Source organism: Rhinichthys klamathensis, unplaced genomic scaffold (assembly GCF_029890125.1).
Source record: "Rhinichthys klamathensis goyatoka isolate OS25496 unplaced genomic scaffold, OSU_Roscu_1.1 h1tg000370l_1, whole genome shotgun sequence".
In the NCBI taxonomy this organism is placed as follows: Eukaryota; Metazoa; Chordata; class Actinopteri; order Cypriniformes; family Leuciscidae; genus Rhinichthys; species Rhinichthys klamathensis.
The window spans coordinates 1,054,283-1,076,147 of NW_026606878.1; the positions used below are offsets into that span (position 1 = coordinate 1,054,283).

Genomic DNA, 21,865 nt, shown 5'->3' on the forward strand with positions numbered 1-21,865 from the left:
TCTAGCTGACATAGTGGACAGGAACGGGAATGTAATGGCAAACAGCGCCCGGAGGTTAGAGGTGGTCAGGAACTGCATCACATATATTTTTGACAACAAGATGCTGGAAGCCAAGAAGGTAAGAACCTCTTATAAATGTTTGTCAGGCTTTTCTGTTTAGGTGCCTCTATAATGCTATTTTAAAGTTTCTACAAAAGGTTTAAATACAGCCAAGCTCAAAAAACACTTTTAATTTTCTCATAATATACATTGCAGCTTCGCCTCTTTTCTCACTGTGTCTAAATCGGTTCGATCAAGGATCCGGTCTCTCTAAACACCTCCTTTTACTCGGCTCTGATTGGTCAGATGGCCCAGTCTTTTGTGGGAAACGTCTATTACCATATCTGAATTTCAGCTCCAGAGGCTTCCTCAGCACTTGCTGAGGAACATTTCGACAACACAAACCAAACTCTTCCAGTCTCTGCTACAAGTGCAGTGTTTGAGGGCGGGTCAATGTAGACGTTGTTTGCGGGCGGCCAATGAAGACCATAGGCTGGCATTGTGCAAATTTGTTACAAACCTATGTAGGTTCATGTAGGAAGTAAGACTGGAATTACTGAAGACTCGTTTCAGGCATTTTAGAATCAGTGCTTTTGGAAGACAATAATGTCATTTATCGTGCACTTTGATCAATAGAACTTTGCATACCTTTTACATTCATAAACCGCTATTACACATTCCATGAAAGGTAATATCCGAAAAGCATAATAGGGGCACTTTAAACATAAGCCAGATTAATGGTGTCTGTTTCAGTTGAAGCTTTTATGATCTGAAATAATTAGTAAATTTTTGTGTGTGTGTGTGTGTGTGCAGTTAATGCCGGCGGTGTTGAGGGCGCTGAAAGGTCGGGCGGCGCGTGTTTGTCTGACTCAGGAGCTCAACCTTCACGTGCTGCAGAACAGGGCCGTTCTGGACGACCAACAGTTCGACTACATCATCCGTATGATGAACTGCACCCTGCAGGTGAATCACGGGAATGTGCTTTAACAGCTGACTTTCAATAAATCAGATACAGAGTGTTTATGGGTATTTCTCGGATTGTTGTGCTGCAATAAGGAAGTGGAAAATATGATGTTTTGGTTTAGTTTATGATTGTTGTTGATCATCTGTTATCATCATTTACCTCCATAAATTGTGTTATACAAATGTTTTGATGTCCGCAGATAAATGCTTCTATTTTTATCTTCAGGATTGCTCACATATGGATGAACATGGGATTGCTGCTGCCCTGCTCCCATTGGTCACTGCCTTCTGTCGCGTGAGTGAATAGAGTACTTTTAAGTATAATAAATATTTATGGTTAGCATAAAACATTTTGTAGATGCCTTAGAAGCTCAGGAGTTTCAAGATAACAATTGCATTTCTGGGATGAATGACGAATAAGAGACAAGAAGAACATAAAGATGGAGGATAAAATAGAGGAGGACTTGTTACATTGCAATTAAATATGTTAGCGAAGTACTCCGTAGAATAAGTAACTTGGATTGCAGATGAATACAGTTTATAACATAAAAATAAAAAATGCAGTATTTGTGTTGTTGCTTAGCTTTAAGATAATCGGAGCTTAAATATAAATAATTTAAACTCAAATTAATATTTCACATGCAATTAGTTGTTTTGGTAAATAGCCATATAAGTGGGATAATGTGCAGTGAACTTATTTTGTGATAATGACTAGACAACAGGACATATTTGGCCATTTTGAGAAGTTCAATAATGAGTGATGAATGCTCTGTTCTGTAAAGGTACTGGATAAAAGGTGGATTTTCTCTGACTTTTCTTTTGTGTTATACAGAAATTGGGGGGAGGCATCACTCAGTTCGCCTACAGCTGCGTTCAGGAGCACATGGTGTGGACGAATATGCAGTTCTGGGAGGCCATGTTTTACAGTGATGTTCAAAAACACATCCGGACCCTGTACCTGGAGAATGGCGAGGAGGGAGACGCATCCACCCCTGTAATATTTTATTTTATTTTATATATATATATATATATATATATATATATATATATTTTTTTTTTTTTTTTGAATTTGAATTTGAATAATATTTTCAAGTTATGAAAGTTATTTTAAAGTGTTGCCTTTAATTTTAAGAAAACGCTACTGTTCAAAAGTTGAGTGAAAAATTCTTACTTTTATTCAGCAAGGATGCATTAAATTGATCAAAAGTGACAGTAAAGACATTTATAATGTTACAAATATTTGCTTTTGAAATTGAATTGAATTTCTATTCATCAAAAATTCCCGAAAAAAATGTTAATTCTTATTATACTGTAATAAAAAATGTTTCCTGAGCAGCAAATCATCATCATAGAATGATGAAGACTGGGAGTAATGATGGTGAAATTTCAGCTTTGTCATCAATGAAATTATTATTTTTTTAATAATATATTAAAATGGAAAACAGTTAAAATTGTTTAAATTGTAATCATATTTCACAATATTACTTTTTACTGTACTTTTGATCAAAAAATGCAAACAAAACATCTTACCAACCCCACACATTTGAATGGTAATGCATGTTATTTGTTTTATGTTTGAAAATGTATGTTTATAAGGCGTATTTTCTTTTACTGCTGCCCCTTGTATTTGACCTTTGACCTCTGCATCTTTCAGGAGGTGGAGGGCATGGGGGGTCAGAAGCAGCTGTGCGCCCTGGACTTGGCATCAGAGCAGAGCCGTCTATGGCCCACGTTGAGTAAAGAACAGCAGCAGGAGCGCGTTCAGAAGGAGGAGAGCACTGTGTTCAGTCAGGCTATTCACTACGCCAACCGCATGAGCTATCTTCTGCTGCCGCTCGACACCAGTAAAAACCGCCTGCTCCGCAACACTGGCCTGGGAGATGTGGAGAGCGTCAGCAACAGCTACGTCACTAACAGGTGTGTGCTGCTATGCTTGGGCACAACAAGACGGTTTGAAAATAACATAACATGGTAAAAAGTCAAATAAAATGAAGAAAAATAAAATAAAAACTTGTATACCACTAACTGCTACATCACAATAGTGCTTGAAATGTCCTTGAAAGTCCTGGAATGTTAAAGTATCTGTACGAACCCTGAATAATTTTTTTTTTTAAATTGCAATAAAAAAATATAAATTACAATAAAAAAACAAAAACAATAAAAAGATTACGTAAAATAAATAGTAAAGCCAAAAAACAAAAACAAAAACTTGTAGACCACTAACAGCTACATCACAGTTGTGCTTAAAAAAAGTCCTTGAAAGTCCTGGAATTGAATTTTACAGTATCTGTATGAACCCTGAATAAAATACAAATTATGCTAAAATAAAAAATACCACTAATTTTGTTTTTCATTCATCCAGTATTGCGGGCAGCATGGCAGAAAGCTACGACACAGAGAGCGGCTTTGAGGATGCCGAAAGCTCGGATGTTGCGAACTCGGTTGTTCGGTTCATTAACCGCTTTGTTGACAAAGTGTGCAACGAGAGCGGCGTCACCAACGAACACCTGAAGGCCCTTCATACAATGATACCAGGTAAAACGACTTTCACAGACAATGCAGCCATCCGAACGGGTCTGAACAGTGCTACCTTTGTTTTTCTTGCATTTTTTTTTTTAAACGCTCATATACTATATTGTGTTTCTCTTTCAGACATCGTTCAGATGCACATCGAGACATTGGAAGCTGTTCACAGGGAGAGCAAACGACTGCCACCTATCCAAAAGGTAACCAACTCAATGTTTTATGTTTCGCTGGGCAGGAAATGCAGTGTAGAAAACCAGGCAGATCCACCCACATACCACTTCAACCCCTCCACCCTTGAGTCAGAGTGCCACGGCAGGTACGTTTGCGTGACGGCACTGCCTCACTGACCGTGGCCTGAATGATGCATGCTGGGTCTTATTGGCCTGCTGTTCTGAGCACACTTTAGTCTATGTTCTGCCATGCTTTCCTTTAACACAGAGGTTTGATTTTATCGTAGATCCTGGTGCAACATTACCATAACGTCCTAGCAGAATGCGCTAACAAAACCTTCATGCTTTATTTAATTTGACATTTCCTATGTATTGTATTGCACAATTGCTCTAATCTCAAAGCAGTCTTAAAGGGATAGTTCGCCCTAAAATGACAATTATCTTCATTTACTCATTTCATGTCGTTCGAAAATCTGGTTAACTTTTCTTATTTTATTTATTTTATTTTATTATTTACCATCATTGTATGTTACATGAACTTAATTTACTTATTTATTATTCACTGTATGGAAAAGAACACAGAAGAAAAAGTCATATGGGTGTGGAATAGAATAAATTGAATCCTTTTGAACTATTCTTTTAAATGCCCATCTTTATCGCAATGGCAGAACTGCGCAGTGAAGTGTGGTAAAGACTTTGCAGTGTTTTTTTTTTTTTTTTTTTTTTTACTTGACTTTATTTTCACTCCACTGAGTTCTTAAGAAAAGTACTCTGTGCTGGAGAAGCCAGTCATGCATCTTTCATCACTCATTGCCTAGCAACCAGTGCTGTCACGGGACGCCAGCATTGAACACTTTCCCAAGAACTCAACTAAGAGAGTATGAAAGGACCCCATCTACTGTACAGCTCTAGATAGGTGGACTCAAGATCCCGTTACGAGGACACATTCCTCTAAAAGACAGTAGATGGCCATGAGATCTGTAAATCATTCAGAATCTCAGCATCGAATGTGGTGAAACTTGCTCTTGCGTAAGCGCCTGGAGAGTATTCTGGGTCAAGTTTTTGTCCCATAATGCATTTGTTTATTTGAAAAAAAAGAAAAATGCTAGCATCAGTTAAATAAACACTGGCTACTTTTCCCCGATGAATATGTAGCTTCTGGCCTTTCTGGACTTATGAAATTATATTAGAAGCACTGTGGGAATGAAAACATTGTTTTACAGAATGTTTTAGAATCTGCATTCTAAATGGACTTATCCAAGTATCCCATGCTTTATGCCAACGTGAAATCCAAATTGACCCCATTTACTTTGTAATGGACGTCAGTCCTCCTATTGTGCATGATTCATCTGTGCACATTAGGGATAATTCCGAATTCGGAAAGGCACAGAAAATGAAAAACTCTTTCTACGGAGTCCTTAAAGGGACATGGTTAGGCTTGCTGCGGTAGTCGGTTACATTACAGTACATCATGATTTCACTTATCACGTGAATATTTTAAGGAGAGATGACTGACAGGACGATGGTGGAGGATTTGATGCACAACAGATCCTGATCATCATTGAGGAATATCTTGTAAAATGTGTGGTCAGTCTGTACCGCCGCTACTCATGATATATCATTCGATGCATCATGTTGATAACCCGCAAATTATATACAATATAATTACTCAACTATATAATTGCGAGAGAGTGCAAAACCATTGAAATATATTTTTTCCTCCCATCATTTTTTTTTTCCATCACCGTGCCCCTTTAGGTACATAGTATTTGGCTTAAGGCACATCCCTAGTGTACGTTGTTCAGTAGAAAGGACAAATGTCTTTTTGTAATCTTACAAAAAAATATTACAACTAGAATTGCTTTGTTGTTGTTTTTGGTACTGCAGTCTTTCAAAAATATTCCAATTAAAAAAATCTAATAATTTAATAAAACATTTGGTGAGTTAATATATATAAAAAAAAGTTAATTTAATTAAAAAGATTAGGTAATTTGATACATCTGTAATTTAATTTTAAAAATGCTAATTCGATTAAAAAATGTGGTTGTTAAAGCATTAGGTCATTTGATAATAAATAAATAAATAAATAAATTATAATTTAATTCCAGTTCTTGTTAATATAATTAGCGGCAATAGAATTAGTGCTGTCAAATCGCATCATATATATATATATATATATATATATATATATATATATATATATATATATATATAAATGTGTGTATCTGTGTGTATAGATACTGACATACAACTGTACACACGCATATTACATATTTACAAACTTTTATGTTAGATGCGATTCATTGATTTGACAGCACTAAATGGAACATAATGATATATTTGGAAAAGAAGGGTTACCCTTGGGGATCTGTTGAGGTGCTCTTATGGTTGTTCTTATTTTGGATATGTAACGCCCACATTTTTCATGATCTAATCAGTTCCCATAGATAGAATCCGTCCCACTCGATTGAATATCCTGTTTTACTCGAAAATAAATCACCTTATAAAAGCAGTTTCAAGTTAAGCCAAAGCTTTCTCTTGAATTTGGACTGACACTTCCTCGTTAAGCGGAATGTGTTTTTACATGCTCAAGTCCATTAACCTTCAGAAATATCACACCAACTGAGAGGAAATGCACCTTTGCTGTGTGCTGTATGTTTTTGTGATTTGAATGCTCTGTTTCCTCCAGCTCATGATATGGTAAAGCATTCTGCATGCTTAATGTGAAGTGTGGTATGAATTTTACATTAGAGCAACTTGAGCATAATATATACTGACAGTCGTTATTTTCCTTTTTTGCTTTCCTTAATTTCTTCCTTTTTATTTACATCTCCTTTCTCTCTTTTTCCTCTTTATTTGCCTCTGTCTCCAGCCCAAGCTTTTGAGGCCAACTCTCCTGCCCGGTGAGGAGTTTGTGATGGACGGCATGCGGGTGCACCTCATAGCAGACGGCCGAGAGGAAGCCACGGGCACGATGGGTGGGCCGCCCCTGCTGCCCGCCGAAGGAGCCATCTTTCTCACTACCTACCGGCTCATCTTCAAGGGCACACCCACCGACCCGCTCGGTACGCTCCTATTGGTCATGCTTCTCACTGGGATTGATTTTGTTCTTGTTCAGAGCAGCAAGTCTCTGCAGTCGGTCATGAATTATAGAAATGTCATCCTTGTTTCAGCTAATTTTCTCAGTTTAAGAGATGTAGGGCACTTAACTTGACTCATCGAGCTCACGCTGTGAAGTTTGTAAAAGGAAATGAACACAAAAAGCCTTTTCGGAGGTGCAATAAATGTTGCCGTGCGTGTTTGTATTGTGCAGTTGGAGAGCAAGTGGTCACCCGCTCTTTCCCCGTCGCCTCCCTCACAAAAGAGAAGCGGATCTCTAATCTTAATCTTCCCATGGATCAGTTCATACAAGAGGGTCTCCAGCTGCGTTCCTGCACCTTTCAGGTATTGAGCAGCATCACCTGCCTTTCCTTTAGCTCCATTACTAACAATATATGAAATTACGTAAATGCACAAAAACCCTTCATTTAATACAGATTAATATTATATTACATTCATTACGTAATTTAATTTGATTATTTCACTCATGCAAGTACAGCTCCTATCTCTTTGAATGGGGAACATCAAATTCTCCAAAGCTGTTCACCAAGCTTACGATTAAATTTCATATTTAAAGTCTCCCATGAAATCTGACAACAACGTTATTGTAAATCTTGTTTCTAAATGCTCAAATCATGATGAAAAACTGCATTTTTCAGGCTGGACCAGCTTAGTAATATGACTTACCATCTTTATATATCTATAAGTCTTTAGTATTGTTTAGATGCCACTAAAAAAACTCAATTCTATTCTAAGTTATTTCAATCTTTCTCCTCTCTTGTAGTTGATGAAGATTGCCTTTGATGAGGAGGTAGCGTCAGATCTTGCTGAGGTGTTCAGGAAGCACATGCATAAGCTCAGATACCCACAGCACGTCCAGGGCACGTTTGCCTTCACTGTGGGTCAGTCTGCAAAGCTGGTGGTGGAGCACAAGACCAAGGACAAGAACCAGTCGCTAAAGTAAGACCAGAATGGATGTTAGTCTATGATCTTGCCCTTTAAACAACACACAACTTTTAGTCTCAGCACATCATTTCTGTTTTTACGCCCATCTTTTTCTCTCATACTCACATACATGCTTTCCCGGTCCAGCCTCTTCCCGTTTGGGTCAATCGTCCCCAGTGCCACTGGTTAAATAGAAACAGAACAAGAGGAAAATAAATGCCGTGTGGTTGCACTGCGCTAGCCATGAATTATTTGGCAGTGGAAATTTTGAAAGCTATCCTGCATTAGCAGCAAATGGATGCCATGACAAACTCAAATGCGGTTCTGTTCTTCGCTGCACTTGAAGGCAGGACCAATTATCTTCAAACTCTTTTAAGAGCAGCTTTTAGCGTTTTTGACAACAGCTCAGACATGTTATGTATTTAAATGGTGAGTTTTCCCTATAGGCTTGGAGAGTGCTTGATATTAAAATGTTTGAGTTGCTGTTTCTTTTAGAACGCTGTCTAAAAACCTGGTTAAGAGCGCAAAGAGGACCATTGGGCGTCAATATGTAACCCGGAAGAAGTATTCCCCACCGACCTGGGAAAACCGCAGCAGTTTGCAGTCAGAGTTGGATGAGGATGAGATCTCTGGTGAGATAAAGACAAAAACACACACTTATTCATTTACATTTTGAGTAATGATTGTGATCACCAACACGTGATTATCCAATAATGCAACTTCTCTGACTGAACAGTGTCTGAAGAGCCGGACCAGAGTTCGCTCACGCTTTCCTCCACCATCCGCTCGTCGGACCGCCAGACCATGAGTAATGTGGTCGAGCGGGCCTGCTGTCGCGACTATCAGCGTTTGGGACTGGGAACTCTCAGCAACAGCCTGACACGCTCCAAAAACGAACCCTTCCGGATCTCCACTGTCAACCGGATGTACACGGTCTGTCGAAGGTCAGTCCCAGAATTCCCAGAAGCTAAAGTTCAAACGCTGTTAACCATTGTATTAGCGTAGTATTTATGTCTAAATCTCATTGGCTGTCTGTCCGTGTGCTTCAGTTACCCAGGGTTACTGATCGTGCCTCAGAGCATCCCTGATTCCACCATCCAGCGCATCTGCCGCTGCTACCGGCAGAACCGTTTTCCTGTGGTGTGCTGGAGGAACTCGCGCACCAAAGCTGTGCTGCTGCGCTCGGCCGGCCTGCATGCTAAAGGCGTCGTGGGCTTCTTCAAATCACCCAATGCACCCACTGCAGGTCAGAGCCAGATGCACATTTTAGAGATTAAAATGGCCATTCTCTCTGTAGTAATTGTTTTATTTTATATATATATATAATATTTTTTATATTATTTTAGATTATATTAAAATATATTTTATTATATATGTGTGTGTGTAAATTATTTTTTGAGTAAATCAGTGTTAATTTAGTATTTTTATATACTAATTTAGTATTTATTAAAAAATTTAATCAGCGTTTATCTTTTATATTCATTTTAATTTTACTAATTTTGTTATGTGCTTTTTTTTTTTGTTTCTTAATATTTCTATTTAGCTTTAATTTATATTTTTCATCAATTCCAGTTTTTGTAGTTTTAGTACTTTAACCTTAAAGTCCCTGTAAAGGCAATTTCAAAAAAAAATTCTAAACACATTATAAATGTTAGAAATGTATTGCTAAAACATATTACAAAGACTGTGAACTGTGAAGTACTGAATTGTGGAGTTAGACCGTTAAACAGTTTTTCACCATTGATATTTTATGGATTTTCTGGGCGGGGCTAAAACAGGGCTCGATGACGCACTGGAGCCCTTGAGCTCCTGGACACGCCCCTACTTGATGACGCTCTGAGGCCACTGAGGCTGGCCGCTCCTAACAATATTATAGAGCACATTCACATCAGTTTGCCGCTCAATCGCGAGTTACTGTCAGTTCAGTTCAGTTCATCTTTATTCATTTCCCGAAGGCAATTTGGTTGAAGCAAAACAGGCATACACATAAAAACACTGTCATACACATTCACAAATAAATACATTTACATAGAGTTTAAAAATAGTACTGTCAGTACTATTATTAGTAACACAGCCTACAGATTGCTAGCTACTAGCTATGCCTTCGTCACGGAAATGCGTACTACCTGGATGCAATCACCGGATCACGTACAAAACAGATCGGTGTCCTTGTTTAAATTTCCGAAAAACGATTACATCAAGAAGAAGTGGATTAATTTTGTGAAGAGCCACCTTGATGGAGAGCTGAGGATCACCGCCAAAACCCGCCTCTTTAAGTGATCATTTTACACTGGATAGTTTTTTAAACTTTCGTCGGAGATAACTGTCTGGGATTCACTGATAATCCGCTGTTACTGGTGAATAGGGCCGAACCGACTCCCGCCTCAGCCTTCATCCTCCCGTCGCGCCGACAACTGGTGCCATTCGGCAGTGCGTGCCCACCGTGCGAGCATCCATTCCGGCTGTAGAGTTGAGTGAGGCGAGTCGACGACGGCAGCTTTCCCGCGAGTGGGCGTGGTTTCAGCGCAGCCAGTGGACACGCCCCCAGCGTTTGAGAGCAGAGATTACTGCTCATTTTTTCAAGATTTTGATAGCTTATTTTATGTACTTGCTGGCTTTTTTTTATCATTCAAATTTGGCTGGGTGACTAATAACACATTTTTCTGTGGTGTGACAAACTCAAAACACATACTTAATTTTGACTTTACAGGGACTTTAACTTATTTTATTTCGAAGCAACATTTCTCATCTAATGTTATAATTTATTTTAGCTTTATTTCAAATAAAGTTTTAATTTTAATTAATTGTAACAACACTGGATTATGCATATTACAGGGTTCCCGCGGGGTCTTAAAAAGCCTTAAAAGCATTGAATTTATTAATTTGGAAATAATACCTTAAAAGACTTTAAAAAGTCTTGAATTTTGATGTTTGGGTCTTAAAAATTGTGCTGTATGTAACTTCTCCGTATTGTATTTTTCCTCAAAAGTTTCATTTGTCAACCATGATTATTATGATTTTCGATGTTTATTGTTCAGGGGTCTCTCAGTTCCCCATATTCCCAGCATGGAATAAGTAGCTAGCTAATGTTAAAAAACAACTTAACATTGTTCGGCAAACTTTCTTGTGGCCTACTGAAATGTTTTTATTTTTCACACCTGCTTGGCTTATCATCTTTTACCCATTCCACATTTGAAAAATGAATGAACACAAGTTCAAGGATTTTGTTTTTCCTTGCTGGTAGGGACGTGAAATAGGTATAAATTTTTTATATAAATGGTCTTAAAAAGGTCTTAAAAAGACTTGAATTTAACTTGAAGAAACTTGTAGGAACCCTGTATTACATTCATACATAAGCATATCACATTATAGGCCTTTTATGCGTTTGGCAGTCACTTTTTTAATACATTCAAGACATGCATTTGATCAGTTCATGCATTCCCTGGGAATCAACCTTATGACCGTTGGCATGCTAGCACTGTGCTCTTCTGTTTGAGCTTAACTGTTTAAGCCCAGCTCCCTATCCACTGTCACATTTACATGAAGCAGATGAGCACAGGAAGAGATATATTGATGGAATAAAACGCAAATTCAGTTAATAAAAAAAAAAGAAAGAAAGTGAATGCAGTTGTTTGGTTTCAGGCCCGTCCCAGGCCGACTCCACCAGCCTGGAGCAGGAGAAGTATTTGCAGGCAATCATCAGCTCTATGCCCTCGTACAGTGAGGCCAGCGGGAGGAACACACTCAGCGGCTTCACCTCCACACACATGAGCACCTCAGGTGAGACTGTGACCCTAACCTTTAACCTTAAATTATATGTTTATCTCTGTAAAGCTGCTTTGAAACAATCTACATTGTTAAAAGCGCTATATAAATGAGGATGACTTGACTTGACTTTAACCCTAACCAATACTAATCCTCACAGACAATGTCAGACAATTGGATGTACCTTAACGATTCACATGTGATATTCACACCCTATTTTTTGGGCCTCAGACTCATCAGACAAGCTGAGGCAGCCTAAAATTGGAGCTTTAATGAAACAAGTCATGGGGACTAAAGAGGACGTGCCAGGAACCTTCAGTAGAGGAGGTGAGAAGTGTGTTCGAGACATTTGATGATCCTCACGACTTAACCCCGCCCTTCATTCCTCTGTTCCCAACCATTTATATTCAAATATAATTTGACATCCAATCCTACATGACGTGTGCATTTTTGTATTGGCTTAATGCTATATGCTAATGTTAATTATCGGGCTGAAATAGCTGCCCGAATTTGTTTGCTGATAGTAATGGGCATTTTTATGTCATCTGACCTTAGCGCTGGGTCAGAGGGCAAAGGTCATCTCCCTCTCCCAGCCTAGAGTTTCAGTCAAGGCACGCAACTCGCCTAGAGGTACAGTAGGCCCGCCCCTGCTCTCAAATCTAACCAATCAAATTTCTCGACAATGACGCCAGCAAGTTTGAGCACTAAGTGTCCAAGTAGTGTTGTCATCCTCTTTTATCTGTGCTAACTAATCGTTGACCACCATGTCTGTTTGTTTTATTTGTACTGTTTGTGCGGATGTGATGAGCATCTCTTTGCATGTGATCCACCGGATTTTCACTGTCATCGTCTATAATGTGTTTGCAGAAATCACAAATTCTCTACGCCAATACCCAAATAAACACACAAATGATTCCACAAAGCAGAATTAATTGCCCATTCTCCATCAGTAAATGATCTTTATTGGTCCTCTTTGTGTTTCTCAGGGAAATGGGGCAGTATTCGTGGAAGTGGCCGGCTCAGCACGTATAACCCAGATGTGGGGAACAGGCTGGCTGGGAAAGAGTCTCCTCAAGCTAATGGAGGCCCAACCGAGACCTATTTCCTTCGCCAACAGAGAGCGTACCTCTACATCATTGGAGACAAGTCCCAGCTCAAGGTTACTGTCTTAACTCTTTTCCCGCCATTGACAGAATTTTCCGTCGTTAATGAGACAACTCCTCCTCGCCATTGACGGAAATTTCCGGCTTTCCGTGTTTTCACTGTTATATGTTAGGGGCGCTATGGCACTCTTCTGAAAGGGGCAGAATCTTCTGATCAAAACACAGGCGAAAAAGAAGCAGAAACAAGTGATAGCATATGTAAGCAGACGCAAATGTAAAATAACGTGATCATCAACATTAAACAGCATATAAATCAAAACTGCCTAATGTTAGCAAATGAAATGTCGACCCAGGAAGTGGTATAGGACCATGCAAGCTTTGGGGGTGTTTATGAACTCGATCTACTCCATCTATGTTTTGATCATCGTTCTGAATCGATGCAGGCGTAGTCTTTGACAAAAATGCAATTTTCTCAGTGTAGTTTTTTATGAAACTTTCCCACATTTAATTGTTGATGAAAAAAGGTCTGTTCTTTCTTTTGACATATTGCATGTTCAGATATTCATACAAAAAATATTCTGGGGGCCATGAAAGTTTTGTGAAAATGATCAAAAATGCTGGCGCTGGCTGGCAACTCTTTTTTTTTTTTAACGCTGGTGGGGAAAGAGTTAAAATATATAAAATTTCATAGGAAAATGACTCTATATATGAAGTAACTTACTAAAGCAATATTAGTTGATTTCCAAGAACTGTTACCACCAGAACTAATACACATTTCATTTTTGTAATTTTGAGGTCTAATGCGATTACTATGATTATCAATATTAATGATAAAGATTAAGTCATAATAATTGTATTTATTTAGATCAATAAATAATAATGTTTATTATTTTTATACTAACAATACTTAATTTTTTTTACAATTATTCTTAAATATGTATTCTATTAAAGAATAAATATTTTCAAATATTTATTACTCTATTTATTACTATCACTGTTGTTATTGTTATTGTTATTCTATTGTGGTGTTCCAAGGGTCTAAAATGAACTTTGCCACCGTTTACAATTCCTACAATACAGATTCCATAGATTCTAGATTTAATCAAACCTATTGATTGCGATATTGAATTGTGTGTGCACAAGTGAAACTCCCAGCCTTGTGGTGTCGTGTTCAGGGTGGAAAGCAGGACTCCTTCCAGCAGTGGGAGGTGGTGCCTATCGAGGTCTTTGATGTACGGCAAGTGAAGAACAGTTTCAAGAAGCTGATGAAAGCCTGTGTGCCTTCCTCAACCAACAATGATCAAAACATGACTTTTCACCGTTGCCTGGAGGAGTCAGAGTGGATGAATCTGGTACCTTACACTTTTTCCAATTTTAATTGGGTTTATCTGACAATTATAAAATCCAGTGTATTTTTGATGTTTATTGTTTGTGTCCCATAGCTTCACAGGGTTCTACAAGTGTCTGTTCTTGTTGTGGAGCTGCTGGACACTGGTTCCTCTGTCATGGTTAGTTTAGAAGATGGCTGGGATGTCACAACACAGGTAGGACACACACTTATAAAACATGTATGAGAGGTGAATGCCATCGATTTTTGCCATGTGTGGATTAACACATGCCATGTGTTGGATTTAGGTGGTGTCCCTGGTGCAGCTGCTGTCGGATCCATACTACCGAACGATTGATGGATTCAGGCTGCTCGTGGAGAAAGAGTGGTTGTCGTTTGGCCATCGATTCAGCCACCGTGGAGCCCAGACGCTAACCAGCCAGAGCAGTGGATTCACACCTGTCTTCCTTCAGTTCCTCGACTGTGTTCACCAGGTATGTGTACTGGTGGCTGTTCGATACAGGTTTTCCAGTAGCTGATAATATTCTTAACCTTCCCAATATTTAGCTTGTCAAGAAATTAGTATCACTATCAGTAATAGTATATGCACAAGCATTTGCAATATATGCCAGTAATTTAACATTTTTGTTGAGCCACTCTCATTTGTTAATGTCTCACCATTTTCTTTATGCACTCAAATGCATGCTATTTTTACATACAGGATGTGTCGCTTGTTTTCATGCATTATTTATATTTATTCAGTTTTTCAGTGGAACTGTTTCTGGAAAGTTGTGCACTGTAATAATTACATCTCCATTGTCAAATGACTGTTTTGTTAAATGCTGATAAAAGCAATCACTATTCTATAAGGAAAAGGGAAAAAGAATAAACTTTATCTGTTTGGTGATGATGTGAGCAGGTACAAGAAATTCAGCTGGCACAGGAAAGCAGCTTGTTAATACATGCTGATATTCACATACCTGCTCCAACTTCCTGCTTTGTCACTCTAAACCTACCACACCTTTGAAGATGAGATGCCCTACTATAACTTAACGGGATTGCGCAAGCCTTATCCAGCTAATTTACCCTGAAGATAAGGACAGACTTTCTTTCCCCACACATATAAAGAATAAGATTGCTTCATAGTGGGATTTCAGGGCATTGGATCTGGATTTGACAAGATATCAAAGATATGATTGTTATCTTTTACACAATGAAAACGATTAAGGTTCTAGGAGTTCCAGGAGTTCTTGTTTCTTATCCTACGTCCTTCTCACTTTATACAGTGCTGGTCAGAATTATTTGCCCCCTTGGTAAATATGATCAAAGATGGCTGTAAAAAAAATCTGCATTAAGTCTTGATATTTTATAAAAAAAAAAAAAAAATCTCTAACTTTTTATTGAAGTAAAATAATTGAAAGTGGGGGGAAAATCACATTATGAAATAAATGTTTTTCTCCAAAACACAATGGGAACAATTATTTGCCCCCTTTTATTTAATACTTTTTGCAACCTCCTTTTTCCAAGATAACAGCTCTGAGTCTTCTCCTATAATGCCTGATGAGTTTGGAGAACAACTGACCTGAGATCAGAGACCATTCCTCCATACAGAATCTCTCCAGATCCTTCAGATTCCCAGATCCATGTTGGCATTTCTTCTCTTCAGTTCAGCCCACTCATTTTCTATAGGGTTCAGGTCAGGGACTGGGACGGCCATTGCAGATGCTTGGTTTTGTGCTCAGTGACCCATTTTTGTTTTGATGTTTGTTATTGGGTCACTGTCCTGATGGAAGATCCAAGCATGGCCCATTATAAGATTTCTAGCACAGGCTGTCAGGTTTTGATTTTTTATCTGTTGGTATTTGATCGAATCCATGATGCCATGTATCTGAGCAAGATGTTCAGGACCTCTGGCAGAAAATTAGCCCCACAGCATTAAAGATACAGCAGAGTATTTCATTTTACACATGGGGTACTTTTTTATCCCTCTATGAACCAAACCCATCTTAAGTGTTTGCTGCCAAAAAGCTCTTTTTTGTTTTGTCCATAGAATGTTTATAAAGTACCTGACACTAGAGTCCTGCGCGGGACTGTTTTCTTCATCCCGCTCCCGCCCGCGCCCGCCGAATTTCTGACCATTACCGCCCGCTCCCGCAACGTATGTGTTACACTCCCGCCCGCTCCCGCAATATGTATGTCCACTCCCGCCCGCACCCGCAAAACTTGGAGAATTTATTCCCGCACAATAATAGAGATGCATTGACTTTGTGTCTTCTCCCGTCCCGCAGGGAAAAAAAGCGCGTATTTGTATTGCTATTATTAAAGAGATTCATGGGGTTGTTGGTTTCGTTTCCCTGGCCTGCATGTATTCTGACGCACTGATCAGGAAGATGAATAGTAAATGTCAGACTTGCCTTGCTCAGGTTTTGTGCTGTAAATACCTCGTTTAAGGTTCTTTTCCACATCATTGACATCTCCATCATGTCGTTAGGCAACCTCCCGATCCCGCAGGGGTTTTTTTTGTCCGCCCATTCCCGCCCGCAGCAAAGTTTAAACCGCCCGCTCCCGCGAGATTTGCGTTGGGTCCCGCGGGACCCGGCGGGACTCAATCCCAATGCAGCCCTCTACCTGACACTACTGGAACTTCAAACGGGATGGGTTCTATGGTCAGATGAAACACTTAAGATGGGTTTTGTGCACACAGGAATAAAAAAGTACCCCATGTGTAAAATGAAATACTCTGCTGTATCTTATATATCTTCGTCCTTTTCAAGTAAAAGCCAATGTGTAAAAAAAAACTTGCCCACTATATTCTCTGTTCCTTTAGAATGTCTTTTACCTCATCGCTATGATTCCACTTTTTGTAGATGCCTTCATAATTACTTTTCTGATTGATCGAAATGCATAGTAATGACTTACAGATGAATTTCTATAAGTGTTCCACAAGGTTCAGTCTTGGGCCCGGTTCTTTTTGTCATATATACTCTTTTGTGTTGTGGTTTTGGGCATATAAACCTTGCTGTTACAATTGCAATTTGCTTTTAGTAGTCTTGTAATGGTTTTCCAGTCAGTCCATGTTTAATGCAAGCTAATTTAATTAGTTGTTCTGCACATTAAGATCTGATAGATGTTACATTTCAATTTTCTCCCCTCTGCTCATTTTCACAACAGATCCATCTGCAGTTCCCCATGGAATTTGAGTTCAGTCAGTACTACCTGAAGTTTCTAGCCTACCACTACGTATCCAACCGCTTCCGCACCTTCCTGCTGGACTCGGACTATGAGCGCATAGAGCTTGGTGAGTCTTAATCCTCAACAAATTTGCAACATAATGCCTACTATAATCTTTGACTCTCGTAATGAGATGATCAGATCTTTTCATGTTATTGTTTCCTCGTGTATTACTGTCAAAAGTCAAATGACTTTGCGGGAAGTTTCATAATACATATTTACAGTTTTCAATCATTAAACCCTATTTGTCCCTATCCCAATGTGTTTTCTGTTTAGGTGTCTTGTATGAGGAAAAGGGTGAGAGGAAGAACCCTCAGGTGTGTAAGTCTGTCTGGGATTACATTGATCGACTCAACAAGAAGACCCCCATATTCTACAACTACATGTTTTCACCCGAGGAGGAAGAGGTCACTTTCCAATTTTGTTCTTGTCGTACTCAGTTTAGTTTGAGATTGGTAATTTTTTTTTTTCATTGTGTAATTTTCACACAAAAAAATGACTCAATGACTTTCAACCACTTAAATATTTAAAAACTTTTTATTTTTATACATATTCTTCTATTGATGTTAGTTTTATTTATTTATACTAGTAATACACTAGTTCCCTCTGTTGGTTATTGTGTGTAACCCACATGTCTTTTTTTTTCTTTTTGTGCAGGTCTTAAAGCCCTACAGTTTCATCTCCAACTTGAAGGTTTGGGACTTTTACACGGAGGAAACGCTTTCTGAGGGTCCGTCCTTTGACTGGGAATTAGTGCGGGGTCGACAGGAGAAGCCACAGGAAGAAGCCGGTGAAAGGCAGGAGACGACAGCACCCAAGTCCCAGCGGAGGATCGTCTGGCCTTGCTATGACAGCCTCAGTAAAGTAGTGCCTGATGCCATCACCAAACTCTTGCAGGTGAGGAATAAAGCTAAAGTCCTCATTATAATCAAATTATTTTCTTCATACATGCGTCCTAATTATCGTCTTATATGTGTGTGTTTGTGAGCAGGATGTGCAGAACCTAGAAACTGAGTTGGGACAACCTACGGAGAAATGGAAGGACACATGGGACAAGATTAAGACTGCCCAAAGGGTTGAGTCCAGACTAGAGAGCAGGGTAAGAGTCTAAACAACATCTTATCTCCGTCTACAAATTACTAATGGGATGGCGTACTAATAGTCTGTTTCTCCTTCCTCAGAACTCCTTTTCCAGCTCTCTGCTCATGTCGTCTAATCTGAGTCACCAGCGGCGCTCTCAGGGTGTGTATCTGCAAGAGAGTGGAGTCGGCTCCTCCATTAACCTGGCATTGGACTGTGAGGGCAGCAACACGTCCACGCCTGCAGCTGGTCGGCCCAGTACCAGCACGCTCTACAGCCAGTTCCAGAGCACTGAGAGCGAGAACAGGTCTGTAAAGGCTCTCTTCACGCTGGGTGTGATTCGGGGGAAATGACACTCTCGGCTTTAGTTATGTTGTATAGATGTAACGAGTTGATGTTTCACCTAACGTGCTTGGGTAGATAATGCATGACACATCCATGGACTTTTTAAATCAACTTTTAAGATTTAAATTTATATGAATGTATAACTGAAAATCTAAAGTGTAGGTCCTGTTGTCAGCAAATTTTTTCAGATTTTAATTATATATTTTTTTGTCGTCGCTAGTTCATTTTAAATGGTCCAGTGGGCTGCCAAAATGAATTTTAACACATTTTTAAAATAAATATTTTATAATATTTTTTTTTTTTTTTTTTTTGAAATAAAGCTGAAATACAATTAAAAATATAAATATTAGATGAAAAATTTTCCAGTTAAAGTACTAAAACTACTAAAAACTATATTTTTTTATAACGAATTATAGCTAAATAGAAATATTTGAAAGACACCAGATAAAAAGACTAAAATTTTAACTAAAATATACTAAATTATTATATATTTTAATAATAAAATAACTCAATAAACTAAATTTAAATAAATTATTATAAACATTTTAATAAATGATAATAAATACATTTAAAGTAAAACTAATTAAAAATATAAACAAATACTATAATATTATATAAAAAATACTAAAAATAACAGTTTTTATTTTTTAATATTAAAACTCTAAAAGCTATAAAGAATTTGCAAAATGATCTTTACTGTAGTTTCAAATGCGATATGGATTGGCCTAAGTTGAATGTTTGAAGGTCGGACCTTCTCTTTAATAAAAATGATGTATTTTTTGTTTTGGATATAGGAGCTTTGAGGGTATTTTATACAAAAGAGGTGCTTTGCTGAAACCTTGGAGACCACGTTGGTTTGTACTGGATAAGACCAAACACCAGGTAATTCATTGCAATTGAAAATATTGAAAACATTTTAGGATTTAGACCCATAATAGTTTCAGTATGCAGCAAATCTTAGATGCTTTCAATTAAAAATGAATTGTTTTCTAATCAAGAATCATTCAACGTGACTGCTATTGATGCTCCTATACCCCCTTTTCTCTTTTTTCCTAGTTGCGATACTATGAAACCAGGCAAGATAAAGAGTGTAAGGGAGTGATCGAGCTAGCTGAAGTGGAATCTGTCATTCCGGGGACGCCCACCATGGGAGCGCCTAAAAACATGGATGAAAAAGCCTTCATTGATGTAAGACCTCTATAATCAGCTCGCATTGCTTTATTTGTTCATAATTCACAAAGTATTGTTTAAAGCACGTTAACCTCTCCTCCTCCTCTTTCAGCTCAAGACGACCAAAAGAGTATACAACTTCTGTGCCCAGGACAGCACGTATGCACAGTTATGGATGGACAGTATTCAGAGTTGCCTATCTGATGCGTAGGGGCTTTGCTGAGGAGAGAACTGTGACAATTTGTGGGGGGGCGGAGCCAGTGACAGACAGTGCTCATGGCCAATGGGCAACGCTTCCCCAGAGTTTACAGAGGAAAGTTGTAACGGGCTCCCGTGTTGGTGGTATTGAACTTTACGATGTCGCTCCTCTACACATTTCAGCGTTGTTGTTTTTTTTTTGTCGAAAAGCTATGGAAAAAGCGAAGAATTCCCTTTAAGACTGATATCTGTGATCTCACACGTACTCTGCTTGTTTTAAACAGTCAAACCCCCTGGATGTTCTCCTACGGTTGTTCGAAAAGGCATGATGTGCGATTCTTCATCTACCGCTCGCATCCCATCATATTGCTCCAGCACTGCCAATGGCACCTTTCAGCTATGCAGGGGCTCTAAAAATGCCCAATAACAAAAGAGTGACCCCTAATGTAACATTTAACCCCTTCTGATCTCCTTACTGTCACTATGCCACTGCTTGGAGCCCGAACTGCACATCACATGTCCCGCCTTCTCAATGGCTAGACAAGTTCTCTCGCTCCCTTCTGATTGGCTGGCTTCGTCAAACAGGGTCTCCGTGCAACGGTTCATGAAGGATTTGTGTTTAAGACTTGTTTTCCATTATGTTATTCACATCAAAATAATATGAAAAGATCCATCGTTGTGACAGTTTACCATGTCCAAACTGTAAAGTTATCTGGAGGTTCACATTTTGACTGTTTACAAACTAAATTCTTGGGTTCTTCCGATGAAAATAAAAACCACTATTGCTTTTGAGAATTTTAAGGGATGCTGAAGGAAATGGAGGGATGTATTTTGTCATAATTTATGCACAAAAAAAAAGATGATTCTTTGATTTTTCTAAGACGAAAGACAGACTAAAGGGGGGGAGGACGGTGTGTGGATGAGATTTATAACCTCTTCGTTTCAAGTTTCTGTTTACACCAATCAGAGGCCAGAGACTGTAGCTGGTCGCAATGACAACTGGGTTCCGCATCATTTCCTGTAACAAAAATATAATATGCATTCCGAATGGGTACAAACTCTTAAAACTTCAATTTGAGTTGGAAGTGAGATATCAGACCTGTCATATCTATTTAGCAAAGTTTTGGTCACAAATTTATAAATGAAAACCGAATCAGCCTGTCCCGAAATCAAATGCGGGTGCCGGTGTGAGGCCAGTCGTCATGTGCTTCTGTTCTTCAGCCTCTGAGCCCTGGATCTGTCAGAATCAGTGTTTTAGTTAGTCTGTTACCTGTTCTGTTTTGAATCCTGTACATAGAGGAGTTTGTTTATATTATTCCTTTAGAGAAAGGGTCTATTTTGCTGGACTTGGTGAGGATGCATAAAAGTATCACCTGTTTATCACAGGACTGCACCGTTGCAGGGGTTTTTTTTCTTCCGTTTTTTTTTTTTTTTTTAATTCCAGATACAAGAACTAACACACACATACACACACATGGTGTAAAATAGGGTAATACTTAAGATCTGTTGACAACGAAATTTGAATTTGTAGATTTTTGTTTCAATAACTCCCTTTGTATATAATACTCAAATGTGTATGTTAATGGTAGTAATTTATTTAACTTTGTCTCCTGAATATGACAGTCCTCAGAGCACCACTTAACCTTTTAATTAGAAATCCAATATGTGCCATTGTTTATCTCTCTGTTAACGTGACTAATGATATATATATATATAATATATATACATATATACAGTATATATATTTATATATATTTTGGAAACCTTCAGATGTGACTCATAAATAAACCCTACATTTCTTTTTATTTTCTTTTTTAAATTCTTTTTTTCTTTTACTTTGAAATGATACTTGATCAGTACACGTTCACATAATTCGAGTCCCAGGACGCAACAGTTTTGTAACA

At 38.5% G+C, this 21,865-nt stretch overlaps 1 protein-coding gene across 6 annotated transcripts in view; it reads left to right on the top strand.

Annotated features, from left to right (window-relative positions):
• The window catches only part of sbf1 (SET binding factor 1), a 59,817-nt gene extending 38,418 nt beyond the window's left edge, over window positions 1-21,399 (top strand). For 5 of the 6 annotated variants that reach the window (XM_056233506.1, XM_056233508.1, XM_056233509.1 and 2 more), the window contains 28 exons: window positions 6-118; window positions 853-1,002; window positions 1,229-1,297; window positions 1,835-1,996; window positions 2,657-2,919; window positions 3,365-3,537; window positions 3,655-3,728; window positions 6,571-6,763; window positions 7,012-7,142; window positions 7,582-7,757; window positions 8,238-8,374; window positions 8,479-8,686; window positions 8,792-8,988; window positions 11,385-11,522; window positions 11,739-11,834; window positions 12,063-12,137; window positions 12,494-12,666; window positions 13,786-13,962; window positions 14,053-14,154; window positions 14,246-14,431; window positions 17,109-17,235; window positions 17,445-17,575; window positions 17,826-18,065; window positions 18,160-18,267; window positions 18,350-18,555; window positions 19,388-19,475; window positions 19,650-19,781; window positions 19,876-21,399. In XM_056233506.1, coding sequence (XP_056089481.1) covers window positions 6-118; window positions 853-1,002; window positions 1,229-1,297; window positions 1,835-1,996; window positions 2,657-2,919; window positions 3,365-3,537; window positions 3,655-3,728; window positions 6,571-6,763; window positions 7,012-7,142; window positions 7,582-7,757; window positions 8,238-8,374; window positions 8,479-8,686; window positions 8,792-8,988; window positions 11,385-11,522; window positions 11,739-11,834; window positions 12,063-12,137; window positions 12,494-12,666; window positions 13,786-13,962; window positions 14,053-14,154; window positions 14,246-14,431; window positions 17,109-17,235; window positions 17,445-17,575; window positions 17,826-18,065; window positions 18,160-18,267; window positions 18,350-18,555; window positions 19,388-19,475; window positions 19,650-19,781; window positions 19,876-19,974 — 4,124 coding nt within the window. In that variant the 3' untranslated portion in view covers window positions 19,975-21,399. The remainder of the gene's footprint in view (window positions 1-5; window positions 119-852; window positions 1,003-1,228; window positions 1,298-1,834; window positions 1,997-2,656; window positions 2,920-3,364; window positions 3,538-3,654; window positions 3,729-6,570; window positions 6,764-7,011; window positions 7,143-7,581; window positions 7,758-8,237; window positions 8,375-8,478; window positions 8,687-8,791; window positions 8,989-11,384; window positions 11,523-11,738; window positions 11,835-12,062; window positions 12,138-12,493; window positions 12,667-13,785; window positions 13,963-14,052; window positions 14,155-14,245; window positions 14,432-17,108; window positions 17,236-17,444; window positions 17,576-17,825; window positions 18,066-18,159; window positions 18,268-18,349; window positions 18,556-19,387; window positions 19,476-19,649; window positions 19,782-19,875) is intronic. The other variant, XM_056233510.1, reaches the window with a different exon arrangement.
• The last annotated feature ends 466 nt before the right edge of the window (window positions 21,400-21,865 follow it).